Genomic DNA, 24430 nt, shown 5'->3' with positions numbered 1-24430 from the left:
CTTTTTTCATCCGTTTGAATTTCGCAATATAAAGAACAAAAGTAGCAGAGAATTAGGTCTCAGAATCTGTGTGTCTAATGACCGTTACCCTACTTTCACGCTTTCCCACAAGTGAAAGTTACAAAACTGATGCACTAAGCTAAACTGAAGGTGTCACATAACAGAAACCTGCTCTGCGGGTTGCAGTAGTTAACAGGGTCTCCATCCAAAGTTCACAGATCAGCCTTTATTCATTTTTTCCCGCTCTCTCTCACTTTCTTAGTATATGGTCACATCTGATAATGACCATGCGCGGTACACAGGTCTGTTTCCACCGTGTGCGAAGAACAAGGCGGTATGGTTAACGGTGGGTGGAGTTATTTCCATAAGGATAATGCAAAGATAGTGTGCGGGTTTAAAAAAAACGCAGCGTGCGTATTTCGTTGCATCTGTTTACAGGAAGTATTTTCATGGGAGAGTAAATAATAGCATAGGCCATCAAATGTACCTGCTCTCTCGTAAAAGGGGGGTGGCTTTAATGGGGGAGAGGGGGCGTTTACAGCAGCGAATTGCTCACAGACATTTCTCGCGCTACAGGCTGTTGGGTGGAAGGACCGGTGTCTGTAAAGTGCAGTCTCTTTAACTGTATCAGTCACGCTAAATGAAGAAGACGTGAACGCAACTGTTTTATACTGGGTTAAAAACAACTGAAAGCATTAACTGAGCTCTTGAGGGAGCTGGAATGGCAGAAACGCTGCGTAATCGCGACCGCACGCTTGTAATGACCGGGCACTGGTGCGCTTTGGCACCGGAGGGAAACACCAAGCTTAACTGAAGAATTGAGCACCAACAGAGAAAAGCAGCAGGGTGTAAGACGGATCATCTTTATATTAACTTGCCTGCATTATGTAAATATAGAATATAAGGTGGAAAGTGTATTGTGCTCGTTTTGCTCACCCCGAACCGTGCCAATGCTGGAATGGCTTTTGGCTCTGTGCATTGTGATCCTGGTGGTCTCAATCTGGCCAGGCTCCAAATATTTTTGTACCGAGAGCCAGCGCGATGCTTTGTTCCAAAGACTTGGAATTTTACAGCAGGTGGCGAAAGACAAGACAGGGAGGTGCGTCTCCGACCGCGAGGGGAACGACGATGCCCAGTCGGCCTGCGTAGGCGCTTTGACCGACGAAAAAGCACGCACCGTGGCGCTAATATGCAAGCCTTCCGCGCTGGCAAACTACCTCCTGAAACACTGCTGGACTTTCAGTAACTACTCACCGTGTGTCGGCTGGACATGGCGGGCCAGCGCCTTTCTCCAGAGTGTGTACGAGGCGTGCTGGCCGTACGAAAGCCCGGTCCAGTTTGTGCGGGACAACCTGCAGCTGAGTGATGACGGTCTGGTGGCATTGGATTGGGCTGTGCCATCCTACCAGAAACGTCGCAGGACTTCGAGTCACTCCACCAGTCCGGTTCTTCTCATCATTCCAAACTCTTTTGGGAAGATCACTAGAAATGTGTTGAAGGTAACTCGTGCGTTATTGGCATGCTCTCCAAACTCCACTCTGTGTAAATTATCAGTCGTACAAAAAGAACAAGATGGGCAAAATACTGACAGCTGGGGGGGGGGAAAGGAGGGGGGGGGGGGGTGGTAGTAGTTTCTATATAGTTTGTTGACAACAACAGTATCTTAATGCTTCTGAATCTTTACGTATTTACAGTATCTGCTTTACAGACAGAGGCCAAGAAGCCCTCAGCAGCTGCATCTTAAGTTGTATCATTGTCTGAATGCAATGAACTTTTACAGCTGCTCTGTTTCTCTTATCTGTTTTGCAACATGGTGTAAATACACCAGCTGCACGGGGTTTCTGTCTTCTTTGGGCTTAATAACAGGGCAAATCATTTTAAATAAATAAAAAAGAAGAAACCAAAAACATATAAGATAAATGTAATGCACAGAAAAGTGCCCCTTTGCACAGGGTCTTTAAACTAATCAAAAGAGAACTGCTCCATTCATTAAAAGGAGAAGATGCCAGAGCAAATATGCAATAGCCATTTGAGCTTACGCCATGGCAAGCTGAGTCGGAAGGAAAGAGAGGGAGCAGTGAAGAGAGCAGATGCAGTGGCAGCGCCAGTCTTTCAACTGCTCTTTCAATATACTGATTGAAGTAATTGAGTTAGGGATTACAAAGCATCAGTTGACTTGTGAAGCCCGGGAAGTGCAGCGCTGCTCCACATGAATGCTTGTTGGTTTTTTCACCATTCTGGCCACCTGGTATCATGCTTCATTTCATACTGTTAGCGTTTGTGTACAAAGCCATCATGGGCTTACCGTCAGGAAAACCAAATGTGTCTGACATTAAAATAGGGCAATTTTCAAAAACAGGAAAGGATACAGAGTGACAATAGGGAAGAAATGATAAGAAGAAAAGAATGCGAAAAGAGAACAGTGTGACCTAGAGGTTTACCATGGGGAAAAGCTTTTGAATGACGTAGAGATGAAAAGTAACTGATCGGCGCTGCATGCATTTTTTTTTCTTTTTTTTTAACTGGCAATCATCAGACTAGAAAGTATTTGTGATGCACCCAGCCATTTATGCTTGGGAGGGCTGGAAGCTGAGGCACCACAAGGGATATGCACCAATTAAGATTGCTCCTGTCATTGGTGGAACATACTATGCATAAAGCAGTCACTGTGTGTGTGTGTGTGTGTGTGTGTGTGTGTGTGTGTGTGTGTGTGTGTGTGTGTGTGTGTGTGTGTGTGTGTGTGTGTGTGTGTGTGTGTGAGAGAGAGAGAGAGACAGAGAGAGTGAGGCAAAAGTAAAAAGAGCTTATGTTTGTGTGCTCATACACAACCATGCATCTATATCTGTCACACAAAGAAGAAACCAAGGGAAATGTAGATTCTTTTGTGGGCTTGTGGTTCCTGTCACTTTCTCTTTAACACAGCCCATTTCAGGGATTTATGAATTTATGAATGAGCCATCTCCTTGAATTATTCATATTTTTACTCACAGTTTATCTTAGACTCTTTTGTTTCATTCTGGTATGGCTCATACACATAAAGCATTGGTTATCATATACATTATTTTTCACTGGCTTCATATTCAGGTCAGAGTTTGAAATGTACTTGCGCGCCTCATACCCAGCTGCTAGTAGTTAGTCGCTGGTGGCTGTTTTGCCTTGGAAACGGTGGTAACAAACTCCACCCACCAGGCCTCGTAAAGCTTTCCAGTTAATAAGTTAAATTGTACTTGTTTAATCTGGCAAAGCAAGGAGATTTTTTTTTTTTAACTAACGTGTCAAACAGTCTGCTATCCCTATTCTTATTTCCCTATATTATCTATCAACACATTATTTTAATGATTTTTTTTGTCCTATTTCTATCCCATAATGAAAGTATGTAAAGATATATGGGAATTATTCCAAATCATTATAGTTCTATTTCATTTCTTTTAAGCATTTATCCATTCTTCAAAGAATGGATAAATTTCTTGGATAGAATAACTCCATAGCACTTCATTAAAAGTGGGGACATTTTAATATTAACAAATATGCTTCTATCATCGAAGGATGCAATAAAACCTGTCTTTCACAATAAAGCAAATGATCAATCTGTTTTCCATCCCCTCATCTCAAATATAGTGAAATTTGTATTACAAAGGTAGCTATAATATTACTGATCACCAGCACCATTACGCTACCACCATCAGCTTGAACCATTGATACAAGGCAGGATGGATCCATGCTTTCATGTTGCTTACACCAAATTCTGACCCTACTCTCCCAAATGTTGCAGCTGAAATTGAGACTCATCAGACCAGGCAACGTTTTTCCAGTCTTCTGCTGTCCAATTTTGGTGAGGCTGTGTGAACTGTAGCCTCAGTTTCCTGTTTTTAGCTGACTGGAGTGGGACCCACTGTGGTCTTCTGTTGCTGTATCCCATCTGCTCAAAGTTTGATGCATTTAGAGATGCTCTTCTGCATACCTTGGTTTTAACAAGTAGTTACTGTTGCCTTCCTGTCAGCCTGAAGCAGTCTGGCCATTCTCCTCTGACCTCTGGCATCAGCAAGGCATTTTCACCCACTGGATATTTGCTCTTTTTCAAACCATTCTCTGTAAACCCCAGAGATGGCTGTGTGTGAAAATTCCAGTAGATCATCAGTTTCTGAAATACTCAGACCAGCCTGTCTGGCACCAACAAACATGCCATGTTCAAAGTCACTTAAATCATCTTTCTTCCCCATTCTGATATTCAGTTTGAGCTTCGTCTTGATCATGTCTACATGCTTGAATGCACTAAATTGATGCCATGTGATTGGTAGATATTTGCATGAACTAGCAGTTGAACAGGTGTACCTAATGAAGTGGCCAGTGAGTGTATAAGTAAACAATACAGGAAAAACCTCACCCCTCACCTCCAGCAACACAGGCTTTTTGATTCTTGTCTGTTGGTGTGCTGTAATCCACACGATTAAAGAAGAAACAGGTTTTGCTTTGATCAGGGTTCATACAAATAATCGGTCAGAAAACTGCCAAACAGCTAAATGAAGGAGGACACCAGCAGTTGGGATTATTACATAATAAGTGTAATAACTGGATTCTGGATTTTTATTATTGATTTAAATATTAACATTTAGCATCCTATATCTACACTAAAAGCCAAAAAGGAATGCAGGTATATCGTACCACAGCATACTGTAGCATATATATATATATATATATATATATATATATATATATATATATATATATATATATTGCAGGAAAAAATGTATTTACAGGGGTTGGACAATGAAACTGAAACACCTGTCATTTTAGTGTGGGAGGTTTCATGGCTAAATTGGACCAGCCTGGTGGCCAATCTTCATTAATTGCACATTGCACCAGTAAGAGCAGAGTGTGAAGGTCCAATTAGCAGGGTAAGAGCACAGTTTTGCTCAAAATATTGCAATGCACACAACATTATGGGTGACATACCAGAGTTCAAAAGAGGACAAATTGTTGGTGCACGTCTTGCTGGCGCATCTGTGACCAAGACAGCAAGTCTCTGTGATGTATCAAGAGCCACGGTATCCAGGGTAATGTCAGCATACCACCAAGAAGGACGAACCACATCCAACAGGATTAACTGTGGAAGCAAGAGGAAGCTGTCTGAAAGGGATGTTCAAGTGCTAACCTGGATTGTATCCAAAAAACATAAAACCACGGCTGCCCAAATCACGGCAGAATTAAATGTGCACCTCAACTCTCCTGTTTCCACCAAAACTGTCCGTCGGGAGCTCCACAGGGTCAATATACACGGCCGGGCTGCTATAGCCAAACCTTTGGTCACTCGTGCCAATGCCAAACGTCGGTTTCAATGGTGCAAGGAGCGCAAATCTTGTGCTGTGGACAATGTGAAACAAGTATTGTTCTCTGATGAGTCCACCTTCACTGTTTTCCCCACATCCGGGAGAGTTACGGTGTGGAGAAGCTCCAAAGAAGCGTACCACCCAGACTGTTGCATGCCCAGAGTGAAGCATGGGGGTGGATCAGTGATGGTTTGGGCTGCCATATCATGGCATTCCCTTGGCCCAATACTTGTGCTAGATGGGCACGTCACTGCCAAGGACTACCGAACCATTCTGGAGGACCATGTGCATCCAATGGTTCAAACATTGTATCCTAAAGGCGGTGCCGTGTATCAGGATGACAATGCACCAATACACACAGCAAGACTGGTGCAAGATTGGTTCGATGAACATAAAAGTGAAGTTGAACATCTCCCATGGCCTGCACAGTCACCAGATCTAAATATTATTGAGCCACTTTGGGGTGTTTTGGAGGAGCGAGTCAGGAAACGTTTTCTTCCACCAGCATCACGTGGTGACCTGGCCACTATCCTGCAAGAAGAATGGCTTAAAATCCCTCTGACCACTATGCAGGACTTGTATATGTCATTCCCAAGACGAATTGACGCTGTATTGGCCACAAAAGGAGGCCCTGTACCATACTAATAAATTATTGTGGTCTAAAACCAGGTGTTTCAGTTTCATTGTCCAACCCCTGTATATCTAAAATGAGTGCAAATACTCTGTGCATGTATCTGTTCAAGAGTATTTTGACAAACTTTTAACCTGAATAGAGGACAGAGCTTTGTTGCCTCTGAAGGGGTTTTGATCAAGAAGCATTCTTAATTGACTGTGAGCACTGTTGACCTTTAGAGGCCTTCTAGTATTAATGTCTGTGTCGCTGTGTGAGGACAGGGGGTGTTGAGCTATGTGTGCAGCTCTCGCTGAAGGAATTCGTCACCGAGCTGACAGAATATCAGCACCAGCCAAAAACTGTTGGAGGGACTGTTGATTTCTTTTAATATTTGTACAGTTAAACTGAAGTGTCTAACAAAACCCACTGCATGCTGTCAGTATATCTCACCACAGAGTGTGTGCATTTGATCTAGAACAAAGAACCTTTTAGTTTATGTATATAAAGATTAAAAAAGTAAAAGCTGGTTTCCATAGCAAACGTGCTTTGCAGTAACTTTGGATTTCACTGAATTCTTCATGACCAAGTAACAAAGGGAAACGCTGCTGCAAAAAATGTGCAATCCTCTTTAAAGATGTTTTCTTATCATTCACCGTGCCTGCGTTACTGAGGGTAAATTGCACTATCTGATGTTTGTTTACACTGTCTGACTGGAAAAGTACTTGAGTAGGGAGTCAGTTCTCCTAATTTAATCTCAGTTGGAACGCACATTGTTTAGCCACAGCTCTCATGCGGCTGAAACTGTAAAATCGATTTAACTATGTTTCTCTGCATCACTGGGAATTGAACTGAACTCAGAAGTGATTTATATTCATATGCGAATATTCCTTCCTCCCGTGTGCTCCTCTTGAATCACAACAATTCAAAATGAATTTGAGGATGAGCTGAATGAGTAAATGAGTGATCTGGTATATGAACTCAGCACAGCACTGACCTAGTAATGTGTCTGGCACAGTAAATCCTCTTTTCATATAGACACCCAAAAAGCGGCAAAACTGCTACTGCAGTCTTTCTCAGCTGCTAAATATTTAATGCAACTCTTCCTGCAGCCCATTGGGATTTCTGCAGATTTAAAGTGAAAGGTCATTTAAAATCCAGCCATTTATTTGCACGGGATATACAATAATCTCACCTTTGTCCTGAGTCACAAGCTTCTGTGTGTGCACTCTTCTTTTCTTGTGCTGAGATAATGGATGTGGTACACTGCAGATTTCAAGGGAAGACAAATCTTCTCCTTGTGATTCCAGACAACATAATGGGTCTTTTGGTCTAATGGTAATATTTAGAGACTAGACTGCAGCAATTTTTCATTTTCCTTCCCTCTCTGTATGGAGAGCTTTTCAAAGTAATTTAGAAAATCACTTGTCAATTCTGTTCTGCTCTGAATCAAAACCTTTCCAGAGTTAAGTTAGAGTAATTTTTTTTCCAGTATACATAGTAATGAGTGAAGGCAAAGCTTTACTTTTTTTTTCTTTCTTTTTTTTTTTTTTGGTGCTTGTTGTTTGTTGTAGTAAGCTACAGTACTAGTAAAACATAAGCGTGAGCAAATAATTTCATTTCACAGGCGCAGGTATTCATTGCCACTTGCACAATTAAATGCCTTGCACATAAATTCAACAACCTGCATGCATAGAGCTCAGCACCCAAGCAGACAAAGAAGCCATCAGGCACGTGAGAATGTCTGCTTGGCGAGCGCTGCAGCAGATTCATGGGGAGATTATGGTTCAGTGATGGTAGCACGTTGACAGTCTGTTGGCAGTCAGTGGGCAGCTTCAGACAGTCCGTCTACCTGCAGAGAGCCTCTGTTGTCAGATGGGGACAGTGTCAAAAATATGTGGTACAGCTGGTCTGTAGGCTGCTCTTTGCTTGTACTGTTACTGGTCTGTCAGCCAACTGCAGACAAGAGTAAAGTTCTTACTCAAACATGCAAAGAGCTGAAGTGAAAAAAACAATTAAAAGTGTCCACTGCCGCTACTGTCTGTCCTTATCATGCTGTATTTTTTGATCTTTGATGTTTTTTCACTCTTCTGCCATTCCTGGGGAATTCCCCTGTCGTTCCCTTCTCTGTTCCGACCCACTTTTCAACCAATAAGCTTTCGATGATGCACAGTGTCATCCATGTCGAGCAACGTGCAGTCTGGATTTTGGAGGACTGCACATGAGCATGTTTGCGTTGGTTGACAACCTGCTCTATAGGCTCTCCATATGCAAATGCCTATGCAAACGCACACAGTACCATAAATTGCGCATCATGCTCTCGCAGGCAAATTTGCTCTTGAAGCTGAGTTCTGCTTGCTCCAATTAGACTGATTTTTGACAGTTTGGAGGGCAGAACCCAAATGACACATTAAATTAATCCAAACATACAGTACCAATCAAAAGTTTGGACTCACTCACCCATTCATTTGAATGGGTGAGTGTGTCCAAACCTTTGACTGGTAGTGGGTTTGCCAGTACTTCCTCTGCTACACTGCTGCAGACTGCAAAAAAAACTGTTTACAGTTAATTCAGCAAGCCTCAATTTTCAAATTGTATACAAATATGCTATAAAACAGCCCTTAAGTTTGACAGCCAAGCAGACATTCTCGCGTGCGTGATGGATTCTTTGTGCAGTTGGCTGCTGAGTTATACACGTGCGGGCTGTTGATTTTATGCGTGAGGAAATTAATTGCATGAGTGGCAATGAATTACCTGCGCCTGTGACATTAAATTATTTGCTGGTATGATTATTTTTATGCCACATGCCATTTTGATACTAATATAAATATAATTCCAGGTAACGCTTTCTTGGTGTTGGTGGCTTGGTGGCTGTAGCTCAGTAGGTAGAGCAGGTCACCTACTGATCGGAAGGTCAGCGGTTCAATTCCTGGCTACTCCAGGCTACATGCCAATGTATCCTTGGGCAAGATACTTCACCCCAAGTTGCTCTCCAACGCAACTGTTGGAGTATGAATGTTAGATAATTAAAAGCACTTAGCTTAGTAAACATGGAAGTGCTTGTATGAATGGAATGGAATGAAAAAATGTGTTATATAAGTGCTTTGAGTGCTCATACTGAGTAGAAAAGCTCTATATAAGAACTAGTCCATTTACCCTTTTAATGCCCGCCCTTAGGCCGTAAGTATCCTGTAAATAAATTTTAGTTATGTGGAATTCCGCCGTAATTATTTTTAATTTCGCCGTAATTATTTTTACTACGGCTGAATTATTTTTTAATTCCGCCGTAATTATTTTTAATTCAGCCGTAGTAAAAATAATTATGGCAAGCATTTTTAAACTCACTCGATCTACCTTCAATTGGATCCATACAAAACAACAAATTAACTGCTGAAATTACAATTGAGGAGATTAAGGATGCCATAAATAAACTACAAAACAATAAATCACCAGGAAGTGATGGATACCCTGCAGAGTGGTACAAAATGTTTAGAGAGGAGCTTTCACCACTACTTCTAGCATCCTTTAATTGGACTCTCAAAAATGGCAAAATACCTCCATCTTGGACAGAGGCAATAATCACAGTTATATTGAAACCAGGAAAAGATAAAGAACTCTGTGCAAGTTATAGGCCAATATCGTTATTAAATGTGGACTATAAAATATACACAACAATAATATCCAAAAGATTGAACTCATTTATATCAGAAATAATAGAGGAAGACCAAACCGGTTTTATACAAGGAAGACAGACACATATAGGAGAACATTACATGTGGTAAACCATGCAAGGAAAAATAAAAGGAGCGCCATATTAGTAAGCATCGATGCTGAGAAGGCCTTTGACTGTGTCAATTGGGAATTTTTATACAGTGTATTAGAAAGATTTGGGTTCAATTAACAAATCAATACAACTTATTAAGACGCTTTATCAGCAGCCAACAGCTAGGGTCAAAATTAATGGAAGCTTGAAAGACAGAGTCAAATTGCAGACAAGGATGCTGTCTGTCGCCCACACTTTTTGCTCTCTTCATAGAACCTATGGCACAGGTTCTATGACCTCACTCCAAGATATCATAGGAGTGAGGGTGAATGAAATAGAACAAAAAACAGGACTTTTCGCAGATGATGTCATAGTCTATCTCGGACAACCAAGTAGATCTCTGCCTATATTGATGTCACTACTAGGAAAGTTTGGACACTTATCAGGATATAAAATAAATATCAACAATCTCACCCAAGGTCAAAAGTAAACAGTTAAACAAAAGTGTACCCTGCTGGTGAGACTGTGGAAAATTAGAGGCAGATCTGGCACACATCTTTTGAAAATGTGGTAAAATAACACAATTTTGGAAAATGTTAAGTAATTCGCTCCTGAAAATACTTGGTTACAAAATTCCTATAACCTGCACCACACTATACCTGTGTAATTTTCCTGAAGAAAGTATACAAAAAAGGGACAGATATTTGGTTAAAATATTACTAATAGCTGGTAAAAAGGCAATTACAAGGAAATGGGGGGAAAAAGACCCCCCTACCATGGACCAATGGATACAGACGGTAGAAGAAATTCAACTTATTGAAAAGATAACACACCACTTAAAGCTACAAGAAGACCAACACCAAAAGAAATGGTCAAAATGGACACTGTACAGAACAGCGACAAAGAACCCAGGACAATCTTGGTTGAATAAATGAAAAGAGGAACATGGACTTTTGCTTGGACTGCTGCTCCCAACTGCCGACTATGGTTATATGTATATGGATGTTTTGTTTGTAACAGTTTGTTCTGATTATAAAAATACGATAATAAAAACAAAGTGGAAAAAAATAAATAAATGATTATGGCGGAATTAAAAATAATTATGGCGGAATTAAAAATAATTACAGCAGAATTAAAAAATAATTACGGCGGAATTAAAAATATTTACTGCGGAATTAAAAATAATTATGGCGGAATTAAAAATAATTCAGCTGTAGTAAAAATAATTATGGCGGAATTAAAAATAATTAAGGCTGAATTAAAAAATAATTACAGCAGAGTTAAAAATAATTACGGCGGAATTAAAAAATAATTACGGCAGAATTAAAAATAATTACGGCGGAATTAAAAAATTATTACGGCAGAATTAGAAATAATTACAGCAGAATTAAAAAATTATTATGGTGGAATTAAAAAATAATTATGGCGGAATTTAATAATAATTACGGCGGAATTAAAAATAATTATGTCAGAATTAAAAATATTTCAGCCGTAGTAAAAATAATTACACCATAATTAACAATAATTAAGCCTTAATTAAAAATAATTACGGCAGAATTAAAAAATAATTATGGTGGAATTAAAAATAATTACGGCAGAATTAAAAATAATAAAGGCGGAATTAAAAATAATTCAGCTGTAGTAAAAATAATTACAGCGGAATTAAAAATAATTAAGGCTGAATTACAAAATAATTACGGCAGAATTAAAAATAATTACGGCGGAATTAAAAAATTATTACAGCGGAATTAAAAAATAATTACGGCAGAATTAAAAATAATTACGGCGAAATTAAAAAATTATTACGGCAGAATTAAAAATAATTACAGCGGAATTAAAAAATTATTATGGTGGAATTAAAAAATAATTATGGCGGAATTTAATAATAATTACGGAGAAATTAAAAATAATTTCGGCAGAATTAAAGATTGTTACGGTGGAATTAAAAAATTATTACGGCAGAATTAAAAATAATTACAGCGGAATTAAAAAATTATTATGGTGGAATTAAAAAATAATTATGGCGGAATTTATTAATAATTACAGAGAAATTAAAAATAATTACAGCAGAATTAAAAATTATTACGGTGTAATTAAAAAATAATTACGGCGGAATTGAAAATAATTTAGCCATAGTAAAAATAATTACGGCGGAATTAAAAATAATTACGGAGTAGTAAAAATTAATTATAGCAGAGTTAAAAATAATTACGGCGGAATTAAAAAATAATTACGGCAGAATTAAAAATAATTACAGCGGAATTAAAAAATTATTATGGTGGAATTAAAAAATAATTATGGCGGAATTTAATAATAATTACGGAGAAATTAAAAATAATTTCGGCAGAATTAAAGATTATTACGGTGGAATTAAAAAATTATTACGGCAGAATTAAAAATAATTACAGCGGAATTAAAAAATTATTATGGTGGAATTAAAAAATAATTATGGCGGAATTTATTAATAATTACAGAGAAATTAAAAATAATTACAGCATAATTAAAAATTATTACGGTGGAATTAAAAAATAATTACGGCGGAATTGAAAATAATTTAGCCATAGTAAAAATAATTACGGCGGAATTAAAAATAATTACGGCGTAGTAAAAATTAATTATAGCAGAGTTAAAAATAATTACGGCGGAATTAAAAAATAATTACGGCAGAATTAAAAATAATTACGGCGGAATTAAAAAATTATTACGGCAGAATAAAAAATAATTACAGCGGAATTAAAAAATTATTATGGTGGAATTAAAAAATAATTATGGCGGAATTTAATAATAATTACGGCGGAATTAAAAATAATTACGTCAGAATTAAAAGTCTCTGGAGCTTGAAAAAGGCGACTGGACTTCTTTTTGTTTCTTGAAGACGTTTCACCTCTCATCCGAAAGGCTTCTTCAGTTCTCAACCAAATGGTGGAGAGACCCAGGTATTTAAACCCCTGTGGGCGTAGTCCCCTGGAGGTGGTTATGACCCTCTATTGATCATGTGCGTGAAACACATGTGCCCAGGTGTGAAGGGGGCGTGGGTCATATTTAATCAGTGGTTTCAGTTGAAACCAATTTAGGACTCCGCTCCATTGTTTCCTGTGGCCTATTGAGGTCACTGGAACAAAGGTGTGAATGGGGGTTGAGACGTCTGGGAAGGGAGCTCAGGACAGCACTGTAAGCGGGAGAAAGTTGGTGACGTAATCCACCTCCTCTGTTCAATGATGGTTGTTCACAGTGGACATAGATGGCTTCTTTCACTCCTCTTTCAAACCATCTGTTTTCCCTGTCCAAAATGTGAACATTGGCATCCTCAAAAGAGTGCCCTTTTTCCTTCAGATGCAGATGTACTGCTGAATCTTGTCCTGTCGAGGTGGCTCTTCTATGTTGTGCCATTCGTTTGTGAAGAGGCTGTTTGGTTTCACCAATGTAGAGGTCCGAGCACTCTTCACTGCACTGAACAGCATACACTACATCGCTGATCTTGTGTTTGGCGGGTTTGTCCTTGGGATGAACCAGTTTTTGTCTTAGGGTGTGACTTGGTTTGAAGTATACTGAGATGTCATGCTTGGAGAAAATTCTTCTGAGTTTCTCTGACAAGCCTGACACATATGGGATGACAATGTCGTTCCTCTTGTCCTTCCTATTCTCTGTAGTTTGTGTTTGGCCTTCATTCCTGTGCATCTTAGCTGATTTGATGAAGGCCCAGTTGGGGTAACCACATGTTTTGAGGGCTTTCTTAATGTGTGTGTGTTCCTTATGCTTCCCTTCTGCCTTAGAGGGAACACTTTCCGCACGGTGTTGTAGGGTCCTGATCACCCCAAGTTTGTGTTCCAGAGGGTGGTGGGAGTCAAAGAGGAGATACTGGTCTGTGAGGAGTAAGCCCACACACACAGACCAGTATCTCCTCTTTGACTCCCACCACCCTCTGGAACACAAACTTGGGGTGATCAGGACCCTACAACACCGTGCGGAAAGTGTTCCCTCTAAGGCAGAAGGGAAGCATAAGGAACACACACACATTAAGAAAGCCCTCAAAACATGCGGTTACCCCAACTGGGCCTTCATCAAATCAGCTAAGATGCACAGGAATGAAGGCCAAACACAAACTACAGAGAATAGGAAGGACAAGAGGAACGACATTGTCATCCCATATGTGTCAGGCTTGTCAGAGAAACTCAGAAGAATTTTCTCCAAGCATGACATCTCAGTATACTTCAAACCAAGTCACACCCTAAGACAAAAACTGGTTCATCCCAAGGACAAACCCGCCAAACACAAGATCAGCGATGTAGTGTATGCTGTTCAGTGCAGTGAAGAGTGCTCGGACCTCTACATTGGTGAAACCAAACAGCCTCTTCACAAACGAATGGCACAACATAGAAGAGCCACCTCGACAGGACAAGATTCAGCAGTACATCTGCATCTGAAGGAAAAAGGGCACTCTTTTGAGGATGCCAATGTTCACATTTTGGACAGGGAAAACAGATGGTTTGAAAGAGGAGTGAAAGAAGCCATCTATGTCCACTGTGAACAACCATCATTGAACAGAGGAGGTGGATTACGTCACCAACTTTCCCCCGCTTACAGTGCTGTCCTGAGCTCCCTTCCCAGACGTCTCAACCCCCATTCACACCTTTGTTCCAGTGACCTCAATAGGCCACAGGAAACAATGGAGCAGAGTCCTAAATTGGTTTCAACTGAAACCACTGATTAAATATGACCCACGCCCCCTTCACACCTGGGCACGTGTTTCACGCACATGATCAATAGAGGGTCATAACCACCTCCAGGGGACTACGCCCACAGGGGTTTAAATACCTGGGTCTCTCCACCATTTGGTTGAGAACTGAAGAAGCCTTTCGGATGAGAGGTGAAACGTCTTCAAGAAACAAAAAGAAGTCCAGTCGCCTTTGTCAAGCTCCAGAGACTACTATGACCTGGATGACTGAGAATCTACACAGACATATGTCAGAATTAAAAATAATTCAGCCGTAGTAAAAATAATTACACCATAATTAACAATAATTAAGCCCTAATTCAAAATAATTACGGCAGAATTAAAAAATAATTACGGCGGAATTAAAAATATTTACGGCAGAATTAAAAATAATTACGGCAGATATAAAAATAATTCAGCTGTAGTAAAAATAATTACGGCGGAATTAAAAATAATTAAGGCTGAATTAAAAAATAATTACGGCAGAATTAAAAATAATTACGGCGGAATTAAAAAATTATTACGGCAGAATTAAAAATAATTACAGCGGAATTAAAAAATTATTATGGTGGAATTAAAAATAATTACGGCAGAATTAAAAAATAATTATGGCGGAATTAAAAATATTTACAGCGGAATTAAAAAATTATTATGGTGGAATTAAAAAATAATTATGGCGGAATTTAATAATAATTACAGAGAAATTAAAAATAATTACGGCAGAATTAAAAATTATTACGGTGGAATTAAAAAATAATTACGGCGGAATTGAAAATAATTCAGCCATAGTAAAAATAATTACGGCGGAATTAAAAATAATTACGGCGTAGTAAAAATTAATTACAGCAGAGTTAAAAATAATTACGGCGGAATTAAAAAATAATTACGGCAGAATTAAAAATAATTACGGCGGAATTAAAAAATTATTACGGCAGAATAAAAAATAATTACAGCGGAATTAAAAAATTATCATGGTGGAATTAAAAAATAATTATGGCGGAATTTAATAATAATTACGGCGGAATTAAAAATAATTACGTCAGAATTAAAAATAATTCAGCCATAGTAAAAATAATTACACCATAATTAACAATAATTAAGCCCTAATTAAAAATAATTACGGCAGAATTAAAAAATAATTATGGTAGAATTAAAAATAATTACGGCAGAATTAAAAAATAATTACGGCGGAATTAAAAATATTTATGGCAGAATTAAAAATAATTACGGCAGAATTAAAAATAATTCAGCTGTAGTAAAAATAATTACGGCGGAATTAAAAATAATTAAGGCTGAATTAAAAAATAATTACGGCAGAATTAAAAATAATTACGGCGGAATTAAAAAATTATTACGGCAGAATTAAAAATAATTACAGCGGAATTAAAAAATTATTATGGTGGAATTAAAAATAATTACGGCAGAATTAAAAAATAATTATGGCGGAATTAAAAATATTTACAGCGGAATTAAAAAATTATTATGGTGGAATTAAAAAATAATTATGGCGGAATTTAATAATAATTACAGAGAAATTAAAAATAATTACGGCAGAATTAAAAATTATTACGGTGGAATTAAAAAATAATTACGGCGGAATTGAAAATAATTCAGACATAGTAAAAATAATTACGGCGGAATAAAAAATAATTACGGCGTAGTAAAAATTAATTACAGCAGAGTTAAAAATAATTACGGCGGAATTAAAAAATAATTACGGCAGAATTAAAAATAATTAGGGAGGAATTAAAAAATTATTACGGCAGAATAAAAAATAATTACAGCGGAATTAAAAAATTATTATGGTGGAATTAAAAAATAATTATGGCGGAATTTAATAATAATTACGGCGGAATTAAAAATAATTACGTCAGAATTAAAAATAATTCAGCCATAGTAAAAATAATTACACCATAATTAACAATAATTAAGCCCTAATTCAAAATAATTACGGCAGAATTAAAAAATAATTATGGTAGAATTAAAAATAATTACGGCAGAATTAAAAAATAATTACGGCGGAATTAAAAATATTTATGGCAGAATTAAAAATAATTACGGCAGAATTAAAAATAATTCAGCTGTAGTAAAAATAATTACGGCGGAATTAAAAATAATTAAGGCTGAATTAAAAAATAATTACGGCAGAATTAAAAATAATTACGGCGGAATTAAAAAATTATTACGGCAGAATAAAAAATAATTACAGCGGAATTAAAAAATTATTATGGTGGAATTAATAATTATGGCGGAATTTAATAATGATTATGGAGAAATTAAAAATAATTACGGCAGAATTAAAAATTATTACGGTGGAATTAAAAAATTTTTACGGCGGAATTAAAAATAATTATGGTGGAATTAAAAATAATTACAGCAAAATTAAAAATAATTACGGCAGAATTAAAAATAATTATGGCGGAATTAAAAATAATTCAGATGAGTAAAAATAATTACGGCGGAATTAAAAAATAATTACAGCGGAATTAAAAATAATTCAGCCGTAGTAAAAATAATTACAGCGAAATTAAATATAATTTTGGCAGAATTAAAAATTATTACGGTGGAATTAAAAAATAAGTACGGCGGAATTAAAAATAATTCAGCCATAGTAAAAATATCTATGTCGAAATTAAAAAATAATTATGGTGGAATTAAAAATAATTACGGCAGATTTAAAAATAATTCAGCCATAATAAAAATAATTACACCATAATTAAAAATAATTAAGCCGTAATTAAAAATAATTACAGCGGAATTAAAAAATAATTAATTACACCATAATTAAAAATAATTAAGCCGTAATTAAAAATAATTACGGCGGAATTAAAAAATAATTACGGCAAAATTAAAAATAATTACGGCGGAATTAAAAAATAATTAAGCCGTAATTAAAAATAATTATGGTGGAATTAAAAGTAATTACAGCGAAATTAAAAATAATTACTTCAGAATTAAAAATAATTACGGCGGAATTAAAAATAATTACAGCGGAATTAAAAATAATTCAGTCATAGTAAAAATAATTATGGCGGAATTAAAAATAATTACAGCAGAATTAAAAATAATTACGGCGGAATTAAAAATAATTCAGCCGTAGTAAAAATAATTACGGCGAAATTAAAAATAATTACGGCGGAATTAAAAATAACTAAGCGGTAGTAAAAATAATTATGGCGGAATTAAAAATAATTACGGCCTAGTAAAAATAATTACTACGCCACCATAGAATTAAAAAATAATTATGGTGGAATTAAAAATAATTACGGCAGAATTAAAAATAATTGCGCGGAATTAAAAAATAATTATGGTGGAATTAAAAATAATTACAGCGGAATTTAAAAAAATTCAGCCATAGTAAAAATAATCACGGCGAAATTAAAAATAATTACGCGGAATTAAAAAATAATTATGGTGGAATTAAAAATAATTACAGCGGAATTAAAAAAAATTCAGCCGTAGTAAAAATAATCACGGCGAAATTAAAAATAATTATGGCGGAATTAAAAAAAACTAAGCGGTAGTAAAAATAATTATGGCAGAATTAAAAATAATTACGGCGTAGTAAAAATAATTACTACGCCACCATAGAATTAAAATATAACTATGGTGGAATTAAAAATAATTACGGCAGAATTAAAAATAATTACGGCGGAATTAAAAATAATTCAGCCGTAGTAAAAATAATTACGGCGGAATTAAAAAATAGTTACAGCGGAATTAAAAATAATTCAGCCGTAGTAAAAATAATTACGGCGGAATTAAAAATAATTACGGCGGAATTAAAAAATAACTATGGTGGAATTAAAAATAATTAAGGCAGAATTAAAAATAATTCAGCCGTAGTAAAAATAATTACACCATAATTAAAAATAATTAAGCCGTAATTAAAATAATTACGGCGGAATTAAAAATAATTACGGCAGGATTAAAACATAATTACGGCGGAATTAAAAAATAATTATGGTGGAATTAAAAATAATTACAGCGGAATTAAAAATAATTCAGCCATAGTAAAAATAATTACGGCAAAATAAAAAATAATTACCGTGGAATTAAAAATAATTACAGCCTTATTCCACATAACTAAAATTTACTTTACAGCCTAAGGGCGTAACTATCCTGTAATCCATCCATCCATTCGCTTCCGCACATCCTGTTAAGGGTCGCGGGGGGGCTGGAGCTTATCCCAGCTGTCATAGGGCGAGAGGCAGGGTACACCCTGAACAGGTCGCCAGCCTGTTGCAGGGCCAACACGGAGTGACAGACAACCTTTCACACTCACATTCACGCACTCAGTCACACCTATAGGCAATTTAGATTAGCCAATTAACCTAACCCCAGTAAGTACATGTATTTGGAATGTGGGAGGAAACCAGAGTACCCGGAGGAATCCCACACAAGCACGGGGAGAACATGCAAACTCCACACAGAGAGAGGGAGAGACCTGGGCCAAGGTGGAATCGAACCCAGGCCTTCCAGATGGTATTCTAACTGTGAGGCAGCAGTGCTAACCACTGCACCACCGTGCTGCCCTTAAAAGAAAGCGTTATCTAATTCCATACTTTGCGTCCCGTCGCAGCATTTCAGTCAGATTGCGGTCTTAACTTTCACTAGGTCATTGCAACACCCTGATTCTTTTCTTTTTCAGTAGGCTGCTGCACTTGGGATCATTGCCCCTGCTACATGACCCAATTTTGACCAACTTTAGCTCAACTTGGCCTCACATTTGACTCTAGAATACTTTGTTATACAGAGGAGTCCATGGTCCACTCAATGACTAGAAGGTGCCCAGGTCCTGTGGCTGCAAAACAAGCCCAAATCATCAGCCCTCCATCACCATGCTGGACAGTTAGTGTGAGATGCTTGTGCTGATATGCTGAGTTTGGTTTTCTCCAAGCATGGTGCTGGGCATTACAGCCAAACATTTCCAGTTTGGCCTTGTTTGTCCAAAGGACATTGTTCCAGAAGTCTTGTGGTTTGTTCAGATGCAACTTTGCAAACATAAGCCGTGCTGCCATGTTCTTTTTAGAGAGAAGAGGCTCTCTCCTGGCAGCCCTCCCAAACAAGCCTGAAATGTAGCTCTTGGGGTTTTTAAGTTTCTCTGAGCATTGAATGGTCTGATCTTGGGGTAATTTTGCTGGGACATCCACTCCTGGATGATTGTGGCATTGTGTTAACACACACCTGAATGCTCCAGACCAACAAACCGCCAAACCTGCAGCTTTTATACAAGTGTGCACAATTCATCACCTTCAGTTTTATGGAAACAGTAATGGTGTACTTAGTTTTTCACACGACAGCATAGACTCCTGTGAAAACTTTCTTTTTCACATGACTATAGACTGTTCATGCCAAATTTTAAGTACTACATTTGTTATGAAGGACAAGCCAGTACTACAGGAAGTTAAGTATTTACTTGCACGTCAACTCTCACAATTATAGACCAAAAAACAGCTTTGTGTAGAGAACACAGAGACACCAGCTAAACTACAAGATTTGAAGAACCAGCTCCATGAATCAGTATTTTCCCATTGATGTTCACTTATTTAGGCTACACTGTGAAGGTGCAAGATTAAAACTCACAAGAGCTGGTTTCTGAACTGTTTATCTTTTCTTAATTTATCTTATTGTAGAGAAATATTTCAATATAATCAGAAACGGATAGAGGTTAATTGATTGTGCCATGCTATGGCAAAATATTGTCTGTCAATTGATCTTTTCAAATAAACCAATTCTTTAAGACAAAAGAGGTTTTGTTTAATTCTTGAAACCAAGAGACTAGGCAAAACTGTCCTAAAACAGTTGCTATGTAGCACAACAAAAGATGATTACACATGCACTGCATGTGTAACTTACATTGCATATTAACCATAATCCCAAACATTGAACTTTCTGAGACACATTTCCACCCTTATATTTCTTAATTTCTGCTTTATTTCTTTCAACAGTTGTGTGAAATGGCACTGTCCCATGGCTACCTGCCAGTGGTATTCAATCGCCGCAGCCACAATGGCTGCCCGCTTACAACCCTGAAACTGCAGCAGTTTGGTGACCCTGCAGATCTACGTGAGGCTGTGCGCTACATTCGCTACCGGCAACCTGCAGGTAGACTGTATGCAGTGAGCGAGAGCTCGGGGTCGGGCCTTCTACTGTCATACCTGGGGGAGTGTGGATCATCGAGCTACGTGACGGCGGCTGTCTGCCTGTCTCCTGTGTTCCGCTGCCAGAGCTGGTTTGAGAGTGGGCTGTGGTGGCCCCTCCAGTGGGCGTTGGTGCTGTACCAAAAGATATGTCTCAGCAGGTATTGTACAGATGTACAGAGGGAGGGATAAGAACCAGAGGGAAATGTGGGTGTAAATCAGTTATTGACATAGTGATGGCAAAACAGTGATGGTGATGCCAGAATTTTATTACTTGGGCCTTATTTGCATAGATTTGGCTACATCTTGTGTTGTTGTACACTAAGGTAACTGCTGAGCATAGCCACATCAATATAACAAAGGCAAAAAGAAGTCAGAAGTTTAAACAAGTGATAAAATCCCCTAAAAAAATAATGTAAACAACTTAACAGATAATCCAACATGTTTCTTATCCATTGTGACTTACTCTTGGGGATATTACTGTATTCCCAGACTTTAAATTCTATATTAGTTAATATTATTTGTTATTAGAATGTAAGTGTGAAGAACAACAGGAGGCAAGGCAAATTTCTTATTTAGGTCCAAATAACTCAGTAACACTTCAGGAATCCAGTCCTGGAACAGTTTTATTGAGCTTGGGCTGGGACAAAGTGCAGTCATGACAAAGATACAGTGTATCACAAGGCAATGAATTTAAGTTCTCTGTATTCTTTGGCTTACATTTTGGGATTGTGACACAGGATGTATAAATGTAAGCTATACCAATGAGTAAAATATGTATTTTACACTTTGAAAGTCACAAGGCCATGTGATCATGTGGTGATGTACAAAAAATACACCCTGGCATACACCAAGCATAGCACCGAAATAAAAGAACTATAGAACTGCCATTGTATAAAAAAAAAAATTTTCTTTTAATGGCATTTGAAAGCCTGTAAAGGAAACAAAATAGCTCAATGAGGCTGCCATATGCCATATGATAATATCCTTTAAGAAGAAAAATCATGACTTCGTAGGCTGAAACAGACAAATAAGTACTCACAAACCTTTAATTGGAAAGGCACAGGCAATTTTGGGAAACAGTCATGTTACTGTAGCAACAAATAGCTTGTTCAGTGTTGAGTCACTGATTCTGAGACATCGTGACCCAGACAGAGTTTCTCAAATCAAGGCCAGTGAAGAGTATGAGACCCATGCAGCTCTTCTGAATTGATTTGCTATTTGTTGACTCTGCTTACGTGTGTGTGTGTGTGTGTGTGTGTGTGTGTGTGTGTGTGTGTGTGTGTGTGTGTGTGTGTGTGTGTGTGTGTGTGTGTGTGTGTGTGTGTGTGTGTGTGTGCGTGTGTTGTTTTGTGCACGTGTATTGATAGGTACAAGTCTGCGCTGACTGAGGTCATGCAAACAGACACCCTGTTCTCCAGTCATTCTTTGCGTGGCTTGGAGGAAGCGCTGTTTTGTCAGCCTGGACATCTGGACTCTAAACCTACAGCACCAACAGGAAACAGCTGTAGCAGCAATACTTCCGGTGCCTGGGATGCTTACTGGGAACACAACGAACCCTTAAGAGATGTAGATGAAGTGGCTATTCCTGTTTTGAGTGTATGTGCTAAGGATGACCCTATCCGCGGAGACACCCAGTCCACGGTGCCCTTGGAACTCTTTGAGACAAATCCACATTTTTTTCTCCTCCTAACTGACCACGGAGGTCATTGTGGTTTCTCCACCCAGTCCGAAGGGAGTGCTGCTGGTGCTTTGGGTGCAGTGGGCTCTGCGGCTGCATCAAACAGAGGGCTGGAGAGCCATGGGATCAACTGGAGCCACAGAGCTTCACTGGAATTCTTTAGGGCAACCACGGACTTCTTCAATGCAGAGGAGAGAGCAAAGCAGCTTCCTTCAAGGAGGAGGGGGCTGGGAGGAGCTGCAGGAGGAAAGGTTTTTCGCCACCGCAGTGTCAGTTCGTGTAAAAGAGTGCCAGCTTGTTCTCATAATATCCATGCTATTTACAGCTGGCAGAGATCCTATACACGATGAGAGAGCTTAATGGAAATTAAAGGTACCCTGTGTAGTTTCTGCGTAATCATGCAAAATTATATTTACATTCAGTTATTCGGTTTTAGCGCACCAAAAGGGAGAAAGTTACTTTCACGTTCAGATACACTGTATCCTTGAGGTTTAGCGATGGTGCATTCTCACCTCAAAGGTGATGAATCCGTTTTGGTCCTCATCAGACACCTACATCGCTGGCCCTTGTTTACACCCATATTTATCCATATGTGGGCTTCTTATTCCCTGGTTTAACACCATGTGTGCATACATGTGCATTGTTGTGTTTGTATGTGAATAGCACTGCTAAATTTAAAAAAAAACCACAGGGTACCAGTGATGTGTGACTTTAATGCTTCTGATGTTGTTCAGGCTTGGGATGTGAAGGACTCAAATTGTTCTCTGGCTATGTGACACTCACTTGAAAGTGTTATGACAACCAAAGCTTGAAAAGTGCTGGGATTGTGCAGCACTGAGTCTGTCGAGTACTTTTTAAGTGAGAGAGTGTGCGCACATTGTTTTCACACTGTTAATGTGAGCCATAAACCACTAGGATAGAAAAATGACAGGCCACAAGATTGCATGCAGTTGTTATGCTTAACGGGCCAAAAGTGTTCCAAAAACTCAACAAAGTATGAAGTAGCTCTATATTTTTCTACAGACAGATTCAAGCCCTCTTAATGCCAGCTGTTGCAGGAATTTCTCAGTTTGCAATACACTTTACTGATCCAATTCAACTGCCTCACATTTTACCTTGTTTGCTACATTTGTAACACATTTGCTTTGATATTTCAAACCTCACCATGTATTGTATCTTACTGTTCTTGCTGAAAGTATATGTATTGAGGCCCAAGTCTTATGCCTGAGATTGGAAGAAAACCAAATCCAGACTTTGAGAATAATTTGAACTAAATGTTAATAAAGTTTAATCATCTAATCCACAATTTTTATATACATTAAAGAGAGTTCCATGTGTATGTTCTCTACTGTGTTGGAAAATAGCCTGTGATGGACTCATGTGTGAATAGCCTGTTATGTGAGTTTTCCTGTCTCATCACTTAACTTTTTGGTCCAAGCTGCTCAGGATCTGCAGGTGGCCGTTGTTTTACTCGGTGTAGGAGAATTTGAGACGGTTTTTTTTGGATTCGCACTTCTGCATTAAAAAATAAAATTTTAAATAGTTATTATTTCTGTTTCATATGAATTAAGGAAAAGTCGAGGTTTGTTGTAGCAGAAATCTGGACATGAAACTACTGAGCACAAATGACTGTTGTCTCCTGTTTATAGAACAGGCTACACCCACACTTAATGTGTTATAATATGTGTCAAAATTAAATTAAAAGTATACTGAGTGAACCAAGATGACAGACTTCTGGGTCTGAATTTAATTACCACATACGGTTATCTTCTGCAACAGTTAAGTATATTCCTCATTAATAATGAGCATGTTGCAAGACATTATGTCTTGTTCTATGTTCCAGATCTCATTAAAGCTGTGACCTGTGGTCTTGTCAACTCTTAGTCAGTGCTCACAGTCACGATCTATTATAGCAAAGTACCCACGGCCTTATTGTGTTGTGTTCTGTGTGTGTGTGTGTGTGTGTGTGTGTGTGTGTGTGTGTGTGTGTGTGTGTGTGTGTGTGTGTGTGTGTGTGTTACAGTCACTGTAGTGTTTGTTTTTTCATTGAGCCTTATCCACTCAGACAGCTGCAACCCAGCAGTGTACACACTGAAACACACAAAATGTGTGCTGGCAGACACATTGTCAACATAGCCCCATGGTTAGATACACACACACACACACACACACACAAATAGAAATAGAAATAC

At 37.9% G+C, this 24430-nt stretch overlaps 1 protein-coding gene across 1 annotated transcript; it reads left to right on the top strand.

Annotated features, from left to right (window-relative positions):
• The first annotated feature begins 458 nt into the window (after positions 1-458).
• Positions 459-23960, top strand: abhd15a (abhydrolase domain containing 15a). The gene is made up of 3 exons (XM_030743534.1): positions 459-1499; positions 20366-20718; positions 21928-23960. The coding sequence occupies exons 1-3, from the start codon at positions 951-953 to the stop codon at positions 22586-22588; spliced, it is 1563 nt and encodes a 520-aa protein (XP_030599394.1). The 5' UTR covers positions 459-950; the 3' UTR covers positions 22589-23960.
• The last annotated feature ends 470 nt before the right edge of the window (positions 23961-24430 follow it).

This window comes from Archocentrus centrarchus, chromosome 13, assembly GCF_007364275.1.
Source record: "Archocentrus centrarchus isolate MPI-CPG fArcCen1 chromosome 13, fArcCen1, whole genome shotgun sequence".
NCBI lineage: Eukaryota > Metazoa > Chordata > Actinopteri > Cichliformes > Cichlidae > Archocentrus > Archocentrus centrarchus.
This window is presented reverse-complemented; position numbering and strand designations above follow the sequence as displayed.